Source organism: Vitis vinifera, chromosome 3 (genome assembly GCF_030704535.1).
Source record: "Vitis vinifera cultivar Pinot Noir 40024 chromosome 3, ASM3070453v1".
Classification (NCBI taxonomy): Eukaryota; Viridiplantae; Streptophyta; class Magnoliopsida; order Vitales; family Vitaceae; genus Vitis; species Vitis vinifera.
Window position 1 is genome coordinate 19,738,035 of NC_081807.1, and position 23,993 is coordinate 19,762,027.

The 23,993-nt window shown below is 29.5% G+C and overlaps 1 protein-coding gene across 1 annotated transcript; it reads left to right on the forward strand.

Moving 5' to 3' along the window:
* The first annotated feature begins 111 nt into the window (after positions 1 to 111).
* LOC100852931 (diacylglycerol kinase 5) lies at positions 112 to 22,924 on the forward strand. Its single transcript, XM_019219123.2, has 11 exons — positions 112 to 221; positions 299 to 394; positions 474 to 614; positions 2,447 to 2,532; positions 4,061 to 4,133; positions 12,267 to 12,315; positions 15,840 to 15,912; positions 19,022 to 19,096; positions 20,614 to 20,680; positions 20,813 to 20,929; positions 22,564 to 22,924. The coding sequence occupies exons 1-11, from the start codon at positions 135 to 137 to the stop codon at positions 22,753 to 22,755; spliced, it is 1,056 nt and encodes a 351-aa protein (XP_019074668.2). The 5' UTR covers positions 112 to 134; the 3' UTR covers positions 22,756 to 22,924.
* Positions 22,925 to 23,993: the final 1,069 nt, after the last annotated feature.

Genomic DNA, 23,993 nt, shown 5'->3' on the forward strand with positions numbered 1-23,993 from the left:
ATTTTCCTTTAAAATTATTTAATTTTATGTGAAAACCATTTTAAAATTAAATATGTATAAAATCTTTTTAAATATTTTAATTAAATCTTTAAAATTGTTGTTACAGGTATTTATTTTTTATTGAACCTGATCCGATGGTGTTGGTCAACCTTGAAGATGATGCTATATTGGGAAATGAGCTTTTGTTATCATGGCGTGGCATCTCACTTAATGAAAATATGGTTTGGTTTTAAAACATAACCTTTTTATATTATGATAAAAGATTCATTTAATGAGATAGTTTGCTTTTCATCATCAGGTGATAGATGTATCAAAGCTTCTTCTTCATGATGTATTCAACAAAGTCCATCAATATATTCTATCATCATGGGAATCAAGATTTAGGACGATAATAGTAAGTTGAGTTGCAATCACTTTCTATATATTAATTCTATTTATTATATCATATATTACCATATACATATATTCACCAGGTTCAGAGTGGGGATGCAATGGCTAATCAACTCATGCAAGTAATCATGCACGTAGTCAGAAGTCACGAGCTTCATTCAAACCCACCAATTCTCTTATTACCTTTGGGATCAAAAGCTAATATTTCGTTTTCACTTGGATGGGTAAGTTAAAATCTGCATCATATATTTACGAAACTTCTATCTCTAACACCCGGTGTAATTCTCATACACCTTTTTGAGTTTAGTTCTCTTTTATTTTTTTTCCTCTTCCATATGAAGAGCCAATTAAATTTTAATTTGCTAAGTAAAACGAACTTGACCACTTTATGTGGAAGAAATTAAATTTTTTTTAAAACCTGTTTTAGTTGTTGTTTAAATGAAACTCTATTGTTAATTGATTATGTTAAAATTGAGTTTCTTAAAGGTGAAATCTTTTCTATTAGTTATTTAATATAATAAAATTAGAATTCCAAATAAATGATACTTAATTTAATAAAAGAACTATTTTTGCATTAAAGAATTAATGAAAAAAAATAAAAAGCATCATTATATTTCTTTAAATATTTTTGATAAAAAAAATAAAATGATGATGAAATATATTATTTTTATTTACTATAAGCTATTTATTGTGTATAATATCTTTTTTCTGTTTTGTTATAATTTTTACTCCATAATTTACTTTTATTGATTTTCTTCTTATATATTACTTAAAAAATATTGTAATAAAAAATTTGAAACAAAGGAAAATAGTGAATAGAACTTCTTTTAAAAAATTGAAAAAATAAATTTAAATTATTAACAAATTACTTTCTCAAACTTTCTATATTTTTTTAGGAAAATGTTTAAAAAAAATTCATAGTATTTCCTTTTTTATTTTTTTCTATCTGGTTTTTCTTGGACAAAAAATGATTTTTCTTAACTTTCTTTTTCTTTTTCTAATATTTTTTGAGAACCTAACACAATCTCAATAGTTGTTATTAAAAGAAAAAAAATATATTATGATGACACAAATTAAATAATTCATCATTTTTAATTATTTAATATTTTATGAGATACTTTAAAGGTAGAGTTAATTATACTTAATTATAAATCTATAAATAATTCAAGTATTATTCATACTGCATTCCTAAAAATTTGATACTTGCAATTTTATTCTATAATTTTATATTTATTATTATTGATCCATCCAACAAATGATGATAATATTGTAGCTAAAGACATTAAAAAATCCAATAAATTCAATCTTTTCAAACAAAGAGAATGCTAAGCGACTAGAGATTGATTCTAGTTCTTACATTAGAAACCTCAAAATTGTTCTTTACATGCTTTAAATACATTGTAGTTTCTATTAATGGTATTCTTGCAAAAAACAATTAAGCCTTAAAATATTTCATGCTTCATTAAATAGATTTTTTTTTCCTGAAAAAAAGGCTTCCAATATTTGAGGTCTTTCAATCCATCCACAAGATGACTTGACCAATATTTAATGAAATTTGTAATATGAAGGTGTTGGTGCAATAACCTAAAGATAAAAATAATTGCATGGATATATATAAGGTCTTAAAACGGTTTGATGCCACCAATATTACTTATATATGCATGCATGTGAAAACAAGTTTAATATACCATAGAGAATTTATTGAGGAAAAAGAAAACAAAGATGTCTCTTGACCCTTGAAACATCTCATATTTGTTGGCTTTTAATATCTATACTTGAACTCTAAACCTTATTTCACTATTTATCCTTCACGTTTTACATTTCTACGTACTTGGCATGATATTTATGATTAAATTTACAAACTTTTCCTTCTCATATCCTAGAATATGTATCGAGATATTCTATCAAAAATTGTTTGCTTCACCCATTGAGCCATCTTCACATTGAAGAAGGCTAAATAAAACATTTATCCAAGGGGTGGAAAGGAATATTGATTACATAATGCAATGATGAAGTAGAAATCACATGTATGTGACAATTACTTGTGAGCTTGCAGGAGAATCAACCACTAGGAACATTACCTAAGCATATGGTCAAATTACATAAAGAGTTGTGGAACAAACCAGGAAAGGATATAGACAGGTAATGAAGTTTGCATTTAAAAGGCACCTAATAGAACACTGGTTGAAGATTATAGTTATGATTATTCAAAAAAATTTCTTCCCTAAGGTTTTTATTTCATTTCCTTACATTATTTCTTTGGTATAGAAAAGACTCTTTTTTCTCGATCAATTGCAAGAAGACTCAAATTTTATTATAGGGTAGTACATCTTCATTCTAGTATAAATTTTGTTAAAATTTTATCACAAGGTCTCATGGTTCTAAAAGAAGCTTCCATTTATTGTTTTCATGGGTCTTTTAGTTGCATTTTCCAATTTTTTTTTCTCCTCTTTCTTGTAAGGTAATCTTCCATTTACCATAATGGTTATATTTTGAACCTTGATAGCACATATTTTGATCAATACATGACACCTAGCATATATGAAACCAAATTGTAGGACATGTATTGTTATTTAAATAGACAAAGAATATAGATTTATAATAATGTTAGCACATGTTAACATCTACAGATTTTAGATCTTATAAAATTAACAAGTTGTCCCTTTAAACTATTAAGTCAAAATTGTTGATTGAAGTTCACCTTGCACACTTGATGCTCCTATTGGAACCTAGGATCCAATGTCCTTGGATGAAGTGATCATAGCCTCTCAACCATCCAACTATGGTCCTCATTCTGCACATTACTATGGAGTCATCTAAAAATATTTTCCAATCAAGGAATATTGAAATGGTTGATAAGGTATGAAAGTTTCCTTATCTTTGAAAGTAGATTTGAGGTTACTAGCTTTGTTGACACTTTTATACCCAAATGCTAAACATTTAATAAATCTAAAAGGATCTCATAGGCTTTTAACTAAGTATGATTTTTCTACTATTGTTGAGCAAGCCTTCATTAAAATATTATAGGTGGCTAAAAAATAGCATGTCCCGTATCGTCTTTTATAGTTATCAAAAACTCCTAATTTTACATCATCCCAATTTTAAAACTAAATTGAAACGCAATCACACACCATCTCTCTCACTCCTTGGATCAAAGATACATAAGTTTAGAGACATAATAGAAATCTTCAATAAATTCAAATACTTATTGAAAGTTAAGGAATTTAGGAACCATTTTTTCTACAAAAAAAATCTTTTAAAATGAATAGAAAACAAGGCCTACATATGTAGCACTTAGGTGACATGGCTTTATTTAAAGTTTTTATATGTTTCTATTTTAGATCCTATCCATTTTGTCATTATTTAACATTAGGCAGTTGTGTGTTATGAATTTGATTATAAAAGGCTTCTTATATCCTATTCACAAATTATTTATTACTACATTCCTTAATTAATTTCAATTGTTATGATAGTAAGTAATGTTCTATTTCCAAGTTGAAATGAAAATTGATTTTGGTTGTCCTTTGAGGGCTTTGACTATTTTTGCACCATTTTTTTTTTATACCCAATGGCTTTTGGCCACTCTTGCTTTGTTTGTTGAAACCTCTCAACCTTCCTTAACATTAATATAATCTCATTTTAGTTATACTTTTTCTTACATGTGTTCCAGTTGGGGGGTTGTAATGAAAATGAAATCTATTCCAGAAGGTTTTCCTACTCTTGAAGAAAACTCGCAACCTATGGTAATGTTTATCCAATTGCATTTTTCTTTAATTTACACAACCATATCTCCTTTCGATTCTAAAAAATATCAATGCACTCATTAGTCCACTAATTAAGCTTGAGGATCTTTATTCTTTGTTTTTAGTTGGCTTTGTAGTTTTTCATATATAGACTTGTTAATTATCACATGCTTAACATAGGATTTTAACTCTACTTAAAATTCTTTCAAATCATACCCATACTATCTATTACCTAATTAAGAAAAGGTATCAAAGTATGTTTTGAAGTAAGAGTTATATATTGCTCTAAGTTTTGGTGGTAGTACTCGATTGCTAGAAGAAATTTAATCATTTAAAAAAATATTTTATAAATTATGCACATTATTACAGTATGTCTAAGTGTTAAACTAGATCAAAGAAATAAAAATTGCATTCTTATAAAGTATGTTAGAAACACAAAGATAGGCTAGGTTGATTAACAAATCAATAATAGGACAATACAAATTCAGTTGAAAATAGGAATATATAAAATTGATAATTCGTAGATTGATGAGCAAACGATTGAAGGAAAAGCTTATATTGGAGAATACAAAGTGACACACACCATATGGGAAGTAGGTGCTTGTTAGTGGAACCATCTACTTATGTCATCCTTGCTTAGATAAGTGACTTTGTGGTTGGTGTTGTGGATAATTTTAATGCTAAATAAAATGGGTTTCCTTGTTGTGAAGATACCTAGAGATGTGATGACTAGTTAGTTGATCATGTTAAAACGAATTAAAATGATCTTACTATATGTAGGTAGTTCTTACGTGGTAAAAAAATCTGTAAAACAAGAAGCTATGGTAGTATAGTGGAACCAATTGTCTTCCACTTGGATGGTTAAAATTGTAAGTAATTAAGATAGAAAAAAAATGTGAATTAAGGCGATAATGATCAAGTGATAAGGTAAATAAAATTCATATTTGAAAAATGGCAAAATTGATTGAATTTGAAGATATAAAAGTTGTCCAAATTCAAATTTTATCAATCAAACAAAAAAGCTTCATACTTGGAGTTAACTAGAGATCAATCTCTATTATGATTTAGGTCATCATTGTAGGAAATCATGAATCTCTTATTCATTCCCTACTCCGAGTTCAAGTTAGGTGTATGTATTTCTTCCTAAGGATCTAGATACTAGAAATGGAAGCAAAAGATACAATTTTTAACAAAAAGGTCTAGATTAAAAATGCTACACTTTAAAGAACTTTAATATTTGGATATTAACAAATCTAATCCATGCGGTGAAAATGAAGATGAATTCTCTGGAAGTCTCGTACACCCAAAATCTTCCACCTAATGGCTTTAACATGATCTTGGCATTTTAACTGATAAGAAGGTATGAAGGATGGAGGTTGTTACTTTTCTTTCTTTGGAGGTGGAAGACAACTCTCTTGAAAACCTTAGGTCCTAAGGGGGTATTTATATGGTTCCTTAATTAGGCTTAAGTGATTTAAGCCCACTAAAGGCTTGGGTTGCTTGATCTAGCCCAAAATGGGTTCTAATTAATTAATTAACCTTATGGTGCCACCTAATTAATCAATTAGTCCAATCCCGATACTTTGCTCACTAACCCCTATGCAACCTTATGTAGTTACCAAAATTCCCTTATGCATAAAAGTGAACTAAAAGTCAATCCAACCCTCATAGATTGTGCCATTAAGGTATATAATCTCAAGCACGGACCACTAGGACTTATAGGATAGTATTGGTGCCCTTAGAATCCAATTATGAAGTTAATTCAACATCCCATTACAAAGAATCAGCTACACTCCAGTACTTTATGTAAATAACAATGAAACACTAAGTGCTCAAATTTGTGACTTGTTATCCATTGCGTTCAATCTCCTTATGAATAGGTGTTCATAGTCTAACCAAGTAAACACTGTCAACCTTTCAAGGCTTCCTTTACTATCCTTAAGTTATAGATCTTCCTATTGTGTGTTCAATTGACATATCTTAGCTCTCAAAGAGCTTAAATCAAGTTCAACTTAAGGAACTACGACATAATTTACATAGACACACATCTTTAGGATCACCCAAGGGGACACTCTATCTCAATCCCATGAAATATCATATTGTCTTTATTAAGAATACCTATTGCTACTGACTTCCATCAATTGTAACCCAATCCATAGGAAATATATAATCAATTTATGATATCATCCCTACGTTAAAGCCATTATTAACTTTACCACAAACTCAATATTCTCTCTGAGAAACAACATGATGAAGCAATTTGGTGAAGTCATGACAACTTAATAGCTTTATATCATGGCTTACCATAGGTCTTGTTCAATGTGTAACCATATACACTAGTGCACTCACCTTGGAAAATCCATTTCAATGGCTAAAACTAACAATCTTTCCAATTAGGAGGTAGTGTACTACAACCTCTAATGGATTACCTAGGCCCATGAACTGGTTGTGAACAAGTCATTTACTTGCAAGGAACCTGTGACTTGGACCTTTCGTACAACTCCTAATGCACCCAAGTTACATACATTGAAAGAGATGTAGATCATAATACTTACAAGGTATAATGCATCAAATGGAGATAAAAGTGAACAAGAAATTTATTAATAAATAATAAAATTCAAAAGTTTATTACATCATATCATACTTTTAAGGGTTTTATCCTAACAATTATGATCTACACTTTATCAATCTAGGTTAAAGACATTAAAATCTCATTTAAATTGATATATGATTTAGCTTTAAGTTTATATCAATTTAATGCTCAAATTGGGTCTCTTAGTTGCATGGATCAAGAATACATAATTAGTTTAATTCATCTTCAACCACCCTTCCCATATATCCTATAATGAAACTACATAATTTCACCAAATCTAACATTAAGTATTCAGTGAATCGAGAAAGATAACATTATATTCCTTATTCTAGGCATATTTTCTTAAAATAATCAATCAAAAAATTTAATCAAGATCACCATCCATTCATAGCTCCAATTAACCAATTCACCATGGATCTTGACTCTAGTTCTTTTCTTCTCTATAAAAGTGAAAATGAGCCACTCATTTTTTGGAGATCTAATGGTACAAAATATGTTTCACTCTAAACAAAATGAATGAAAATTGCTAAGAAAGTAAAATAAAAAGGTATTTCTCCAAATGAAAAATTATACAACTCTCTCAATTACAAAAATGGCTAAAAAAAATCTTAAATGACAATTCTTAACTCCTATGTATAGTGATTACAATGAACACATGGTACAAAAATAGGTGACTAATTTTTTTAGCCCATCAAGAATTTTCCAATTATGCTAACCCAGTAATGGAATGAGCCTTTCACTTTTAAATATGGAGAATTAGCATTGAGTTGAATTCTTCTCACATGGTGGATTTGATACTCATATGAGCATGCAAGGCTCTATGGAGAATTCATCATTATGACATTACTCAACCTTTCTTTGAATGAGTCTAGTGCGAATAGCACATGAGAATGTAGTTGGATTACACCAATTTTGTGGCTGCTCGAATAGGGATTTAAAAGGCTCACATAGGTGTTAAAAAATAGTGTGAAAATAATACTCAATGATGGCCTTTTATGGAGCTTTGCATAGGCATTCCAACCATTATAAAACCAACCAAAAGCATACAGATTATAACTTTGTTGGCATAATAATCCAAAGATTCACATGGATATTCAAAATTGGTTGTTTCTCGTTCAAATATAGCTACAATTCCCTTATCAAATTAACTATTCATACAAACTTCCAACCATGAAATTTCAACCTTTAAAGTTGCTTAATGCATGAAGTTCCCAACCAAGCTTGGATTCTTCATTTCCTTCCAAAGATCAATCTCTAGCCTTTCTCCAAATCTATTAAATTCATCACTCCCTATTGTACTTTTTGGATGACACCAAGATAATAGGGGTACATGCTCTTTAGATCCTAAGGCTGCTAGATCTACTAGATAGTGAAAGCAAGGAAACATAGATCTAGGTGTTATAAAAATTGTACCTTTGGATTTGGATGTTCCCAGATCCTACTCTAGTTGATGCAATGATCTTAAAAATCTCGTGATCTTCCACCTGATGTCACTATCTTCGATCCTTGGCACATGTGTAAAGTGGCTACACGCCTTAAAGAGAGAGATAAAGGGAGGCTAGGTTTTTAAAAGACTACTAGTCTCGAAGTTAGAGTCTAACCCTAAAACCCAAGGGGTTTATATAAACTCTTCTATGGGCTTAAGTAACTTTGGCCTAACTTAAGCTTGGGTCACTTAATCTAACTCACTACATCTTAATTAATTAATTAACCCTAATGGGCTTTAGTTAAGTAATTAGCCCAATCCAGAAAAACCTAAAAACATTAATCATAAATTCATGTGCAACCTTTCTCTTTTACCAAAACTCTCTTATGTATACAAATTATTAACTCTCCATAAAACATCAAAACTTTGGGCCAACAAAGACTATAAGCTCGAGTAGGGACCATTAGGACCCATAGGAAAATACTATCCCTCTCAAAATCAAATTTCAAAATTGACTCGACATTTCACTAAAGAAAGTAAACTGCACTCCAATGTCGTATGATATTACATCGAGATAAAAATTTATTAATCCAATTTAATCAATTTCTTGAGTTCATGAACTACTATCCACTAGATGTAGACTCCACATGAACTGATGTTTATAAGTTAATAAGGTGAAAGTTATCAACCTCTCAAGATTACCTCTATCATTATTAAGTCTCAAATATTTCTATTATGTGATCAACTAATATACTCTAACTCACAAAGAGCATATATTAAATTCCACTAAGGATTTACTATGACCACATATTTCATGATTACAAATCCTTAAGATCATCTAAGTGGACATATTTTCTTAGACTTATTAGATATCATGGTACATATCTTGATAATACCTATTGTCACCTGCTTTATCTTGGAAACCCCAAATTTATCTATTCCCGGTTCAACCTTGGTTCGTCTCAGGGAGGGGCTAGCCAAACTTTCCCAATGATGGCACCAGTTTTTGGTTTTGTCATGAGGCAAGTTGCCACGGTTCTGAACTCCCGATAAATTGGTGTCCATGGTCTAAAAAGGTAAACCCATTAAGATTACCTTTCCAATCCTTGAGTTACAAATCTTCCTATTATGTGATCAAATAACTCCAATGAGCATATGTCAGATTCCACTAAAGGAATTACTACAACCATATATAGATTTCATGATCACATATTCTTAAGATCACCTAAGGGGACACACTGTCTCAATCCTATGAGATATCATGGTGTCTCTATTGATAATACTTGTTATTAACAACCTTCATTAATAGTGACCCAATCTATAGGGATATATGACCACTTTAGAGTCTCACCCATAGGTCAAAACCTCCTATTGATTTTAGCACAAGCTCAATATCCTCTCAAAGTTGAAAATCCATACAATCTAGTAGCTTGGTGAATCATTAAAACTCGATAACATTACATCATGATTCACCCTAGGTCTTATCCAATGTGTAACCATACACACTAGTACATTCACCATGAGAAACCCATCCAAACGACCAAGACAAGTCATCATTCTAATCAGGAGGTAATGTACTATAGTCTCTACAAGATTGCCCAAATCCATGAATCAACTGTGAACTACTTATCATCTTACAAGGAACCTATGACTTTTATCTTATGTGCAACTCCTAATGCACCAAAGTCATGTATAATGCAAATTATATAGGTTTAAATGATCAAATCAATGTCAATGCATAAAAAAGATAGTTAGAGGAAACTGAAGTCTAACTTTGTTATATCATGTCTTGCTTTTAAGGGCTCAATCCCAAACTAACCCAAAAAAAAGATTGAGCACTATAGAAAGAATATGTTCCACAATCACATCACCTCTCTATACTATGTCATAAAATAGGTGGTACTTTCTCTCTATGCATTTTATTTTTTAGTGGTATTTTGGTTCTTTAAATTGTGTCACTACCCCACTATTATCACATAATAGGATCTTAGATGATACAACCAAGAGAATTAGCCCTAATCCCATAATGAAAATCCAAAGCCAAACGATATCCTTTGTTGCTTTAGAAGTAGCATCAAATATCACTTAGAGTGTAAACACATATCTAAAGGCAGACCTACGAGAGTTCTCATTAGACTGAAAGTCTAAATCCCGATACCCAAGGAATACCAACTCAACGCATGACTCATAAACATATAATCCCTCATTTTCATAAGATACTTGAGTATATGCTTGACATACGCCCAAAAGTCTAATCCTTGATTAGACTAATATCTACTTGCCATTCCTACAACAAAGCAAATATTCGATCTAGCACATAGCAACACATACATAAGCCTACACATTGTAGAAACATAGGGTACTAGCTTAATGCAATTTATCTCTTCATATGTCAAAGGACGCTAATCCTAAGAAAGACAACTCTAAACTTAAGGGTAGAAACCCTTGGAGTCTTGTATCATGCACTTGATCAAATGTTTGTCAATGTAGGTGATATAGCACAATTTTCCCATTCTTATAGTCCAAAAATACTTCAAACCCAAGAATATATTGTGTCATCTTCTAATTTTCATCTAGAGATGAGTAGAAAACCAAATCTTAACTGATGACAATATCCTTATATCATACCAATGAGTAGATTGTCATCTACCTGCAAGATCTTAAAGCACCATCATGCTTTCTTTCGCCTTCTTGCACACACAAGGCCTTTTGCTATGAAAATATTTGGTTACATCATAGTGATGCTAACATCAAGATAATCATTCAAGAATGCTATCTTGATATTCAATTGTTGTATCTCATAGTTGAGATACATTGCAATGGATGGCAAACACTCTAATGAATTTTAGTATAACTACTGGTAAAAAGGTTTGTTATAGTTGAAAGAATGTTATCAAACTATGACTTTAGCTACAACCTAGCCACATAAAACTCAGTCTTTCCATCTACTTTCATATGGGTTTTACCTCTTCCAATGCTTCTATAGGAACCTAAACTATGTTAGAACACAAATATTTTAACCATCCCTTCATAGCTCCTTGCCATAAGTGAGCACTAATGCAACTCACTACTTAATCATAACCTGTGGGATGCAAAACTCCTACTATGATGAGGCACTTGTGTACTAGAAATACTGAGAATGGAATGTGTTTATACCTTTATATCCATAGTATTCTATGCAATGTAGGACTACCTTTATATCCATAGTATTCTATGCAATGTGGACTATCTTTTAGTGTTTTCCAGTCTATATCTTTCTTTGCCATATTCCTTATCATATTGGAGCACATGTTTCAACTCTAATCAAACACTTTTTTTCAATCCCATGAGATATCATGGTGCCTTTATTAAGAACATGTACCTATTGCTACCAATTTCCATTAACAGTGACCCAATCCATAGGGAATATATGATTAGCTTATGATTTCACTCATAGGTCAAAGTCATTGTTAACTTTACCACAAACTCAGTGTTTTCTCAAGGTTGAGAGACAACACAATGAAGCAACTTGGTGAAGTCATAACTACTTGATAGCCTTAAGTCATGACTTATTATAAGTCCTATCCAATGTGTAACCATACACACTAGTGCACTCACCCTGGGAGACCCATCCTGATGGTCAAGGACTAGTTGTCCCTCCAATTAGAAGGTAGTGCACTACAACCTCTAATGGGTTGCCTAAGCCCACAAACCACTATAACTAAGTCATCTACTTGCAAGGAATCATGATTTGGATCTTCCTTGCAACTCCTAATGCACCCAAGTCACATAATGCAAGAGATGCAAGGTAGAATGCTTATAAGGTATAATACATAGAATGAGGATAGATAAAAGTGAATTATAAATTTATTAATAAATATTAAAATACAAAAGTTTATTACATCATGTCATACTTTTAAAGGCTCTATCCTAACATTTACTAACATGATAGTTAATTAATTTTGTTAAACCAAACTCTTGAAACATCAATGAGAATTGATTCCCTAACTTAATATCAAATCAGGAAGAACTATCTTTTAGCATATTAATCATTATATGCATTAATACTTCAATTGGATGAAATTTTATTTAATATTTTGTAGTACTGATACTTCTTGTAACAACATTTTTTTAGGAAGCTGACAAAGAATTTCATGTAATATTTTGGAACTACTTTATTATCGGTAAGAACTTTATCTTACTCTTTTTCCCTTCTTTTATAGGTAATATATTTATTCTCTATTAAGATTCATTATTATATAGATGCATTTATGAAACATTGATTTGCATTCCAAAACTTTAACTATTATCTTGTTTTCTATATATGTTTCATGAGACTAAGGACAAAAGTTTCCTACTATCTTTTTTATTTTGATTCATTCCACTTTTTATTTTTTAAATTGCCTATTAATTATGTAGCTATTTAGTTATATTTATATTTAATTATATACAAGGCTTACATATGAAGAGCTGTAGAAGATAACTTTTGGAAGGTAACATAACATATTGTTGTTTTATCTTTTCAAATTTGATAAAAAAAAAATGCATCATTTTAGTTAACTTGATTTTTCTTAGTGAACTAAAAATAGAAAAATAAATCATATTAGTTGGTAATAGTGAGCATAATGTTATGCCATGGGAGATAGATTTAAAAAAATATCTAAAGGAACAAGTGATGAATAATGGGTTATCATATGTTAAGGTCAAAAAATAATTTTGAATGTTTAGTCAATTTCAACATTGTTTGTTCAATAATTATTACAACATTTTTTATAAAGATTTGAGCTATTTTAAAACATTAAAACTTATTTATCCATAATAAAAAAAATTAAAAAGATTATAACATTTGTCCATTTTATTAAACTATATCCAATACCAATTGATTTATGCATTAGTACAATTATTGGTAATGTTATATTCAACCATCCATGTAGAATCTTCATCAATGTGTGAGATAATTCAATATTTAATGATGACTACAAGGAATGAAATTGTGGAGTCCTTCCTCCCTCATTTTTTGTATTTCATTGTCTTGATTCTTAGATAACATATTATGGACTTCCCCATGAGCTTGGCCATTAGACTTTTAGTTTGAGAAACATTATGGAGGACTTCTCTTGAAATACAAAACTTAATCTATGAAAAAACATTAATTTTTCTTTGTTTTTTAAACCCATCAAATCTATTAGCTTAAAAATATTGTGTGCTCATAAGGACCAACTATTAAGGTGAAACTTCATTAAGGAAAGATTCATAAAAAAGACTGGGCATGAAATTGATCTTTGACACACATGGTTCAAAAGAGTAAGGATTTGTCAAATTATAAATTAGTGATTCTTGTGACCTATATGCCTTTGAGTTTGATGCAACTATCATATAATTACGTTCTTATACTTCTAGTTCTCTAACATCCTTCATGGATGCAACTTTCATTTCTCAACTAAAATAAGCCCTATGCTCATCTTAAATACCAAACCTAAGACTTTGCATATTAATTATCAAATTAGATATTAGCAAATCAACCTTTTTTTATGGAAAGCATTCATTAAATCCAATAGGTATTAAATACATTTTGTCTTAGCAGAGTCATAGAGTTACTTTTTCCTTTTTGAGATCATAAGAATTGTGCATCTTAAAGTAGGGATAATTATTTACCTCATCATGGATGCATTCCTCTGTTTTTTTTTCCCTTAAAAGATCCTCCTCCTCTTGATATCAAGGATTTTAACCACTTATATTTAATCTCACATTTGACATTGAAGTCAAGAAGAATAGAACAAGTATCAAGAAAGAATGTATATTATCTTCAATAGTCACCATCCCCACCTTAAAGGTCGTAAAGTCAGTATTTATATCTACTTCTCAAATCTACAAACATCAATAAAATATCTAAAATATTGAACAATAAACAAGTACTATTCTCTAAAACAAAATAAAAAAATAAACTATTGCTATAAAAAAATTTAATACACCATCATTGTGGTAACAAAATTTCGATGAATTATATCATCTTTCAAGTGCTTGTTTTAAAATGTGTACTATGTACTGAACATGGTTTCAAAATTTCTAGTGTTGGTATAAAAAATTGGCAACTTTAAAAGTACCATTCCTCATGACTTTCTCAAGTTTCTCATACCTCAAACACACCCTAATAATCACAAATTACTCCTTAAAACACCATTTTCATGGAATCAAGCTCAAAAAGAAAAATTGCATACTTATATCAATATTTTGGATGAGACGTCAAACTAGTATTACAATTTCGATAATTAGGTGAAGTAATTTGTTCCAAATATTGTTCAATGAGTATGTTGTTGAAGTGGGTATTGAATCTTTGATACCAAGTCTCACTTGCATCAAATTTGAATCAAAGTATTGTCAATTGTAATTGCCAAATAATACCAAGACTTGATATCTCTAAGGCCTCTATTGAAATTTTGATGAGTCATCTCATGTATCAATTTTGTTTCAATATAAACCATTGGGCTTCGAAATTATTTTGTTAACAATCCTTCCCTTCACAATTTTCAACATCAAAATACACCTTTAGGTATTGATTTGGATTTAGCATTTCAACTATGCCCTTTTCCTTGCCTTTTTCATATTTTCTTATGGATCCAAGCTTCTCCACCTTGCTTTCATCATTCTCATAACTCTAAATTGTCTTTGATACTTCCCACCAAGACTTAATCCTTTTTTTTATTTTGCATTCTACACTAGATAAACATATATATTACTACTTAAATTGGAACATAGCATACGTTTATGCTAAAACAAAATGATTATCACTTAAGGTATATAAAAATTCATTTTTAGCATATATAAACATTTATTTGAGTGATAATCAATATGTTTTCTCTAATATACTAAATAATCATCCAAGTGTTTAATTTGAGTTCTCATCATTGTTCCATAGAAACTCTATTTTTTTCTTAGAAATATTGTGAATTATGTGGATTATAGAGAGTAAATTTTCAAAAATGTGAGTTCCTAAAGTACTTGAGTTTAGGTTCAATTTAACTAGCATATATTTGTATTCTTGTGTTCAAAGGTCTCACATAGATTATCGTTTTTTAAACATCATTCCCCATCCTTTAGGGCTTACTTGAATTAGTAAAATCTTATATTTCATTGCCATAAACTTTTATTTAATAAATCATATTTTTGTTACTCAATCCTATAATTGAGAAACTATAAACTTTGGTTGATCCTAATAGTTCCTCATCTAGGATTCATTTAGTAAATAATATGGTAGGACTATTCATTTTTCTCTAAGTTTTTCAAGGCTACTATGCATACTTTTATATCACATTTGACAATTTTATGGCCTAGTTTGTTGATTCCTTTGGATCGTTTTATTATTCTACTTCAAACTAATTGTTCTATCCATGAAATATTTAGTGGATTTTTGTTTCCGTAAATTGATCGATATCATGTCTCATTATATTCACCTCATTTTATCATATAGACTTGCCTTCATATTTTTAGAAAACCATTATTTGATATTTTAGAAGTAAACATTCAATTACTCATTTATTGCACTTAACATTGTATGTAAATAAATTGTATTTTTATACTAATTTCTTTTTTTTCCTCTACATTATTGCATTATGAGTTTTAAGATATTCAACCAAAACTGCTAATTAATGAAAATCAAGCCAAATTAACTTGGATTACATTGTTGATTGATTTAACATGTTTATATTAGGATTGGATATTGAAGATTTGTCACAGAAAAAAGATGGATGTTGTGGTAGTTGTTCTTTGACGTCTTGGCCAAGGTGATTGTTTGATAATGATATTTTCAACACTTACAAATAATTGTATTTGTCTTTATTTCATACTTCTTATAATACTCTACTTAGTTTAGAGTAACAATTATGTGGCTAGATCGAAGTTTACTTGGTTTTGTTAAGATATGTCTTAGATATATGTTTGTTTTGTAAATTAAAAATGCATTAAATTATGATGTGATATTATCCTTGGAGGTAGAGTGAGGCTTGAGAGAGAGAGAGAGAGATTTCATTATATGTATTTCTTTATTTCCTATTCCTTATGATGTTCTAGTTAGTTCAAATTAAGATTTTGAGATATATTTAAACATATGTTTGTTTGATGACCAAAAAGTACTTTAAATTTATGTGTAATCTTCTTCTTAACAAGGGATAGAAGGGAAGGAAAAAGAAAATAATGTGAGAAAAAAATGGAGTGGGAGAGAGAAATAGAGAGTGATTTTTTATTATTTATGATAATGAAATTCTAAACTAGTCAAAAGACAAAAAAAAAAAAAAAAGAATACTTTTATTTGATATTTGGTGGTTCATGGTTGCTTGTGAAAAAAGTCAAAATAAAGATAATAAACCCTTAAATAAGCATTAATTTTTTTGAATGTGTTTTATCTAGGTACCTCTACTTATCTTTGGAATAATCATGTCTTCAAGTATTGGATTATATGAGACTTAAGTTATGCCATCTTGAAGACCATTTCATCTAATTAGAAAACAATAGTATAGGATTTTTCATAGGGTTATTTTAGGCCATTAAGATCAAGCTAGTATCCTTGGAATCAATCCAAATAAAGAAGAAGACATGTTTAACATGAACCCTCCCAACTGATAGGGTGTTAGAATTCACCTTAAGATGGTAAATGAAAAAGTCAACTCTTTTTTGGTAGTTTTTTCACTACTTAGAATCCAAATATGTAAGGAAGTAAGGCTTATTATTTGGAAGATAGTCCAATTTAATAGTAATAATTTGATGTTGTAGGAGATGGTCTAAATGGGTCAAACCATATAAATCATTGCATCCTTTATGATTATTATTTTTTTCTTTTTTCTTTTTTAATGTAGCGCACAAGTTACAAACTCTTTAGTGATGAGGATGTCCTTTATGGAAATTAATGAACTCATAGAGAAAATATAAAATGAAATTCTAATATACTTCAATTATTATAAGAAAAAATGCATCATGAAAAACTATGTAGAACACAATGGATATGAGAAGGAAGCTTAATCAGTTATATTGAAGAATCTTCTCAAAAGATCACAGAACCTTGCCTATATAAAACGTTGCATATCTAAGGGCACAAAAAATATTTAGGTATACTTACAATTCAAGTCTTGAATCTTAAGTAGTATCTTTCATGAAATCTTACTCTACGCCATTATAAGACCAAATATTTTAGCAAATCAAGTTCAATATTTGAATAGTAAAACATCACTCGTCTGAACTCCCCAAAGTTGAATACTTGCATCCATTAGTCATTTATGAAAATAAATCTAGAACATCTCTCTTCACAAGCCTTTAGGCAAATTCATAAGTACCAAGTTTGATGTTGCTACAATGTCTAAGGATTTCATTTTGTTACTCTAAGAATGGATTATGAGATTTTTATTTATCTTTGAAAAGAATCCTTTCCATGTCTTTTGTCTCAAATTGGAAATATAAAGAAGAATTAATAAATAGGGGAATATAACATAATTATCTCTCAAAATTAATATTTGTAGGAAGGGGTTTAATCTAAAATAGAATTCTAGATTTTTGAAGATTATAAAGTTTGCAATCATTTTAGGTTGGCATGAATTAAGAAGCTTGTGTCATCCACTATTAGATTGGTTAACCTAATTTTCTTGCAAGATCGACAATGAAAAATGGTCATTAGTCAAATGGTAAAATCTTTTATTCTATCAATCCAATCAAGAGCTTAATCAATAAGGATGATTTTTTATAATCTTATTTTTATCAATCCTAATTTAGTTTTATTTGATGGAGGTTTTTTTTATTAGAAGAAGTTGACCACATAGATGTAAGGTTCAAGTTTGGATCAATTTTGGTGACTAGATATGGCTTTAAGGACAACTTAACGTGGTGGAGATAGAATTTGCCCAGGGACAATAATGGTTCCATCCTTCTACATTGAACCAAAGCAAGTCTGGCAATTTATATATCATTCTTTCTTAGCAAGCTTCCCAACCCAATCATTAAACCAAGACCCTCAAACCATCCTATTTTACTTAGTATAAGGAAGAGGTAAGCTATCTATCAAGATGGACCAAGACCATGTTAAGGACCTTAAGCTTTATTATCAAGTGAGATGGAACTAAAACATATAGTTTATATGTTCTTAGTCACCCTTGAAAGAAATGTAAAATATGAGTTTATCAATTGAGTGACTAAATTCTTCATGATCCTTGTTGTGAATGTATCCTCTTGATGAGGTAACTAGGTGCTTACTTTTCATGGCCTCTTGGAAAAATGTTGATTCATATAACCACTTTTTTGAGAAGTGATGAGGATGATAATTGAAGGAACCCTTGATGGAGTGAGAAGGTGCTAATGAGACCCAACTAGTGAAGGTTAATTAGGAGGATCTAACCTTGGCATGCAAAGTACACAACTAGGATTATGGGATCGCCATATATGCATGTCTATGTTTAATTATATCCTCATATATAGATATATATACATACACAAGCACATGTTCATGTATGTCGACACTTTACCTTTCACTTTAAATTAATTATATTATTAAAACTCAAGATTGAAGTATTAAAGATCAAATTTACTCTTTTCAATTTACAACTCATGTTCCTGAAACAACTACCCTCTCCACGTGTATCTATTATTGGAAAGTCTTACTTTAACATTTTTAATAACAAAATTTGACTTCACTTTAATGATAGTTTGTTCATAGCTTATGTCAACATAGGAGGTTCAAATCTTGACTTGTGCTTGAATTCATAGTTATCATTGTGCTAGGATATCTTAATTTGAAGGCCATCAAATAAGTTGACTTTTGGATTGTTTTATGTACTTAAAAGGAATATTTAATTTTACACTAGCATTTTGTTTTGTTATTTATTTAATAATGTGAGGAGCATGAGAATGCAGGAACATTGTTCTACCTATCGGTATTAAAACTAAAGATGAACAAGGAGAGTGGAAGGAAATAAGCATACCACACAGGTAAATATATTATGTTGCTATATTATAATTTATATTTTTCAATTAAACTTACTTGAACTATAGCTTCCACACTTGGTCACATGAAAGTGTAAATGGATCTAATGGGCTTACATTTCTAAGTGCCTTTGTAGTAGAAGATAATGATCGAATAGCTACCTAAACTCCATAGCACAAGGAGAATGATTATAAGATTAAGATGAATTACTATGTTTAGCCACTTTACCTATAGATGATCTTCATGAACCTTCCAACAATTCCTTAAATTGAGATATCAAATTTGAAAGAGGTTTGGCTTGAGGAGAGGGATGATATGGATAAGAACATGTAATGATTGTAACATTACTAATGCCACACAATTAAGCATGCTTATTTAGTGCATACAATGTAGTCAACCACCTATAGACAGTTGAAAGCATTTTGAGTATAATAACAATGTCTTTTATCTCTTAAGTTTCTACCATAACCTTGAAAAGGGATTGGTAATCTTGTTAAGTATTTTATAAAGAAGAGCACTCTCAAAATTAAAGAGGATATCAACACACAAAAAATAGTGTTGTGCTAATTTTGTACATAGTTATTCCAAGTGTTTTCAAAGGATCATAAGTGAACTTAAAAACATTCCATTGAAATATAATTAAAATGGTGGTAAAATTTGTACATGCTGAGGTCATGCCCATAAGGAAGATTATAAAAAATAAAAATAAAAATAAATCAATTGTTGAAGTTTGGATTCATATATAATCTAGGAAAATCATATAGAAAGTATTTTTGCATGTTTGAGATAAATTCATCATAGTTTGACCAGCTTATATTAATGATTGAGGGAAGCACTACAAATTTTGATGATTACGCCTGAGCAAGGTGTAAATTGGTTTTTAATAGCATGTCCAACAAGTTGTGGAGTAAGGAGATCAATAACATGTGTAAAGAAGGATTCAAAGAGTAGTAATAGTGCCCATATAATAAGATCTAATATTAATTTTTCAAGGCCATGTATAGTTTGATATTCAAGTTGTTCATATCATCTTTAGATATGATAAATTGAGGAAGAAAAGAAAGCACTCTACTAACTTAGCCATCAAGGTCATAACCTTTGAGTGAAAAATCTAAGAATGCCCCAAATGATGAATTTGATTATCTAGCTTGATTGATAAAAGATATATGATGTTGGTATTTAAAAAAGGATGATAAGTAATAGTAGTAAAAATAAAAAAGGACTATTTGTTGAAAGAAAACAAAGAAGTGGAAAGAATAGTTCTAAAAAAAAGTATATTATCTTAGAATGACTTTAATATTATCATAATAAACTAATATTGAATCCCAAAAGCTTAAGTTGTTAGATAATAAACCTCTTAGTTATGGAATGTAACCCAATCTTTATACCATTATAACTTCCCAGTATGAAGGTAACAAAGGTTTGTTGTATGTCATCTAAAGCTAAGAATTTATTTTTAGGTATTGTCTATATGGGTTGTACTTAATTAATTATCATTGTTACTTCTTTCTCTTATATGTAGCACCAGGTCAATCATTTGCATTAACTTGCCTTGCTTTCCAGATAGACCAAATGTTAAAAAAAAATATGTAAGTTCTTTTTCTTAAATGTACTCTTTTATGTCCAAAAAGAAGACTAATTTTTTAATGGATGCAACAAGCCAACTTTATGATTACATCAAGAACTTTCACTAAAGAGACAAAGTTTGTTTTGATGCACAGAGAAACTTTAAAGATCCTTTTGTAGATGATGGGCTTCTTGAAGTTATTTGTTTTAAAGATGCATGGCATGGAAATGATTTTCTTCCTTCCAAAGATCGAGGGGAATGTCTTGTGCAGGTTAGTTAGAATGCATCTATATTTGCCTTAAACTTGGAACTAGGTAATGTCTTAAGCTGTTTGAACTCAAGGATTCTTACAAAAGAAACTTACAAATATGAAGTATTGATCTATATATATTTAGATACTCACATTGGTACATTAAATAAGCAATCAGGTAAGAAAATAGGTGAAAATTTATTATGGAACCCTTAAGGCTAACCAATAATATTACTATTTGAAAGAAATTTTGTGTTTACTCTTGATATAATGAAACTACCTAGATGGGGTGAATTGGTAGCCCCTGAATTAATCCTCAAATTTTATTTTTTATTACTTGCTTAGTTTCTTCCTTTAGATTAGTTTTTAAGCAAGAGAAAAAAATCTCATGCACAGATAAATAAAAGTGATTCTAATAGTACACAAGGTATAACATTGAAAACCACCTAGCAACCTACTAGATGTAAAAGCCATAGGTGGTCTTAACTACAAATAATTCACTAAATATGAGAAAATGGTACATAGTTTTACTTGGCCCAATAGGCCTACTCCCTAGGGTCTTAGATCAGCAACACCTACACTTAACTTCCCTAATGCAACACTCCTCTATGTTGCTTAGTGAATCCCTTGAAGCCTTTATCAAGGTTGAAGTAATTTGAATTCATACCTTTGTTGAAACCAAGATGTACTTTCAAAAGGGATCTTGAAAGATTTGAGAGTTGAAGGATGAAGCTTTGAGATGACAACTACTCTTTTATGGTTTTTCTTTTTCGCTTAGAATTTTCTTGAAGCCCCATAATTTTCAACAAAACAAATTCTTTTATATTAAAAATACCCTACACTTTTGTTATGAAAAGTTTCCTAATTGTAAAATATTCTAAAAACCCTAGTAACCAATTAAGAGAGTTTTTAATTTTTAAAAATATTCCAAAAATCTTTTTAGAATCAAACTACAATTTAGAAATAAACACAATTTTAAAACTTACCAAAAATCATTTTTTGAATTAAAAAAGTAGTAAAATCGAATTAGAAAACAGAAAGTAATTTCCATCCTAATTTCTTGTATTAGTCAGTTCAAAAGCTTTAGAACCATATATACATTCTTGCCTCAAATTAGATGAATTTGTACCCTCCCGAACTCAATTCTATAGAAGCATGAAGTCCTTTTAACCATTAAGATCCAAAGAAGTAAGTTGAATCTAATCAATAAGAAATGGAACAAAATTGCCAACTAACTAAAATACACAAACATTGTGTGTTTATATTCTAGATTGCCAACTTCTACACCCATGTTGACAAGTTAACTCATAAGTTTCAATTGAAATATTGCTTAACAAAAATAACTTGAAGCAAACAATTTTTTCTATGGTATATCCATCAGTTATTTATGTGTGGAATAACCCATAGTTTGCAAGGATGCACCATTGATTCAATGATGTTTACAACAATTTTCAATTATAGTAGTGTTTAATGTTACTCGAATATTTGTTATTAATCACATGGTTTCATTATAAACAAATTCATCTCATATGGCAAATATGATCTTATTTTAGTTTAGGGAATTTTCTTCTAATTTTTGTTATACCATTACAATGCTCGAGACTATAAATAAGAAAATTCATTAAGATAAGTTCTATTTTTGCTTTCCAATTTAGGTGGAAACAATCCGCTTTAAGCTTTACAATAGTGCAATCAACAATATCCATATGAGCATTGACGGGAATAGATGGAAACATCCTCTCCCTATTGAGGACGACAATAAGGTGATTGAGATCTATCATTCAGGAAAAACAAAGGTGTTTGTAAATTCCAACTCAAGATGCAAATTCAAATCGCTTGATGAGTGATATTGAGTGTCTTCCAAAGAGTTGAATGGTGTTCTCAGTCCATGCCAAAACAATCAAGTTGTATTACTTTTATAGTGAGTAAATATTTCATATAATTGCTATCCAGTTGAGTAGACTGAAAATATTTGTTTTCATTTCATAAATTTTAATAAAAAGAACTTTATTTTTTGATCCTTAATTATAAATATTTATACTTTATATACATCTCTAAAAAGTGATGGGAGTTTTATAAAATAAAATAAAAAATAAAAGAAAACCAAAAACAAAGAAAAATAAAAATAAAAATAGAAATAAAGATTAGGTAATGTTTGTTTTTTTACTTAATTCTAAATAAAACTTCAAACTAAATAGTAATTAGTACTATTAAGTATTAAATTGTTTTTTTTTTAAATATTTTATTTTTATTTAGAATTAAGAAGTAAAGAAAACCAGCATGTTCCTTTTAACATTATAAAAAAAATAAAAACAAGCCAAATATTTTAAGTTCTTCTATTAAGTAAAACAATTTCAAAAAATAAGTAATAAATCAACAAAAAGTAGAAAAATAAACTATCTGAAATCTAAAAGTAAGTTGTTTTCGGCAAAAAGGTAAGAAAACAAACAACACCTTAGATTATGTTTCATATTCCATTCCTTGTTATATATTTGGTTTAGCTACTAACAAAGCTTCTATAAATTCCAATGTTGTACCAATAATTATAGTTTTGACAATTTTATGTAGAAATTAGGCTTAGAATCTTAACAATTATTTATGAAACTACTAAAAAAATAGCTAAAAGATATAGAGTTTCATTTTCCATTAAAAATACTACCATAGAAATACTATAAAGGCATTTGAACAAATCACAACTCAATAATGGTATTAGAGCATTAGAAATTCTTGGAAAGAGGCATAGCCAATAAAATTGGTTGAGTCGTTAACTGGTCATGTCTCCAGTTTGGTTCACTTGTAAATCCATTTTTAGCATCTACCATCAGATGCGAGAACTTGTGAATTGTAATACAATTATTAGTGTACTATATGTAATTTGGTTAAATTTGTATAATTGGGAGTAGAAAATCTGTTCTTAACACTATTAACATAAAGCTAAAGGTTTTATTTCTTATCAATCTAACTGGAGGTTTTATAAAAGGAAACATGTTAAAAATATACAAAATAAAGGGGTACAATAAAAACAAAGTAAATATATGTTTGTTGTACAAAAATAATAATATTTTCTTTCCTCTTCACTAATTAT

Bases quoted from the DNA above. Each gene is read 5' to 3' on its own strand.
- LOC100852931 (XM_019219123.2), top strand. From the start codon at position 135: ATGGTGTTGGTCAACCTTGAAGATGATGCTATATTGGGAAATGAGCTT. The intron at 12,316-15,839 runs GTAAGAACTTTA...TGTTTATATTAG, and splicing joins TTGGAACTACTTTATTATCG to GATTGGATATTGAAGATTTG. The intron at 15,913-19,021 runs GTGATTGTTTGA...ATGAGAATGCAG, and splicing joins TCTTTGACGTCTTGGCCAAG to GAACATTGTTCTACCTATCG.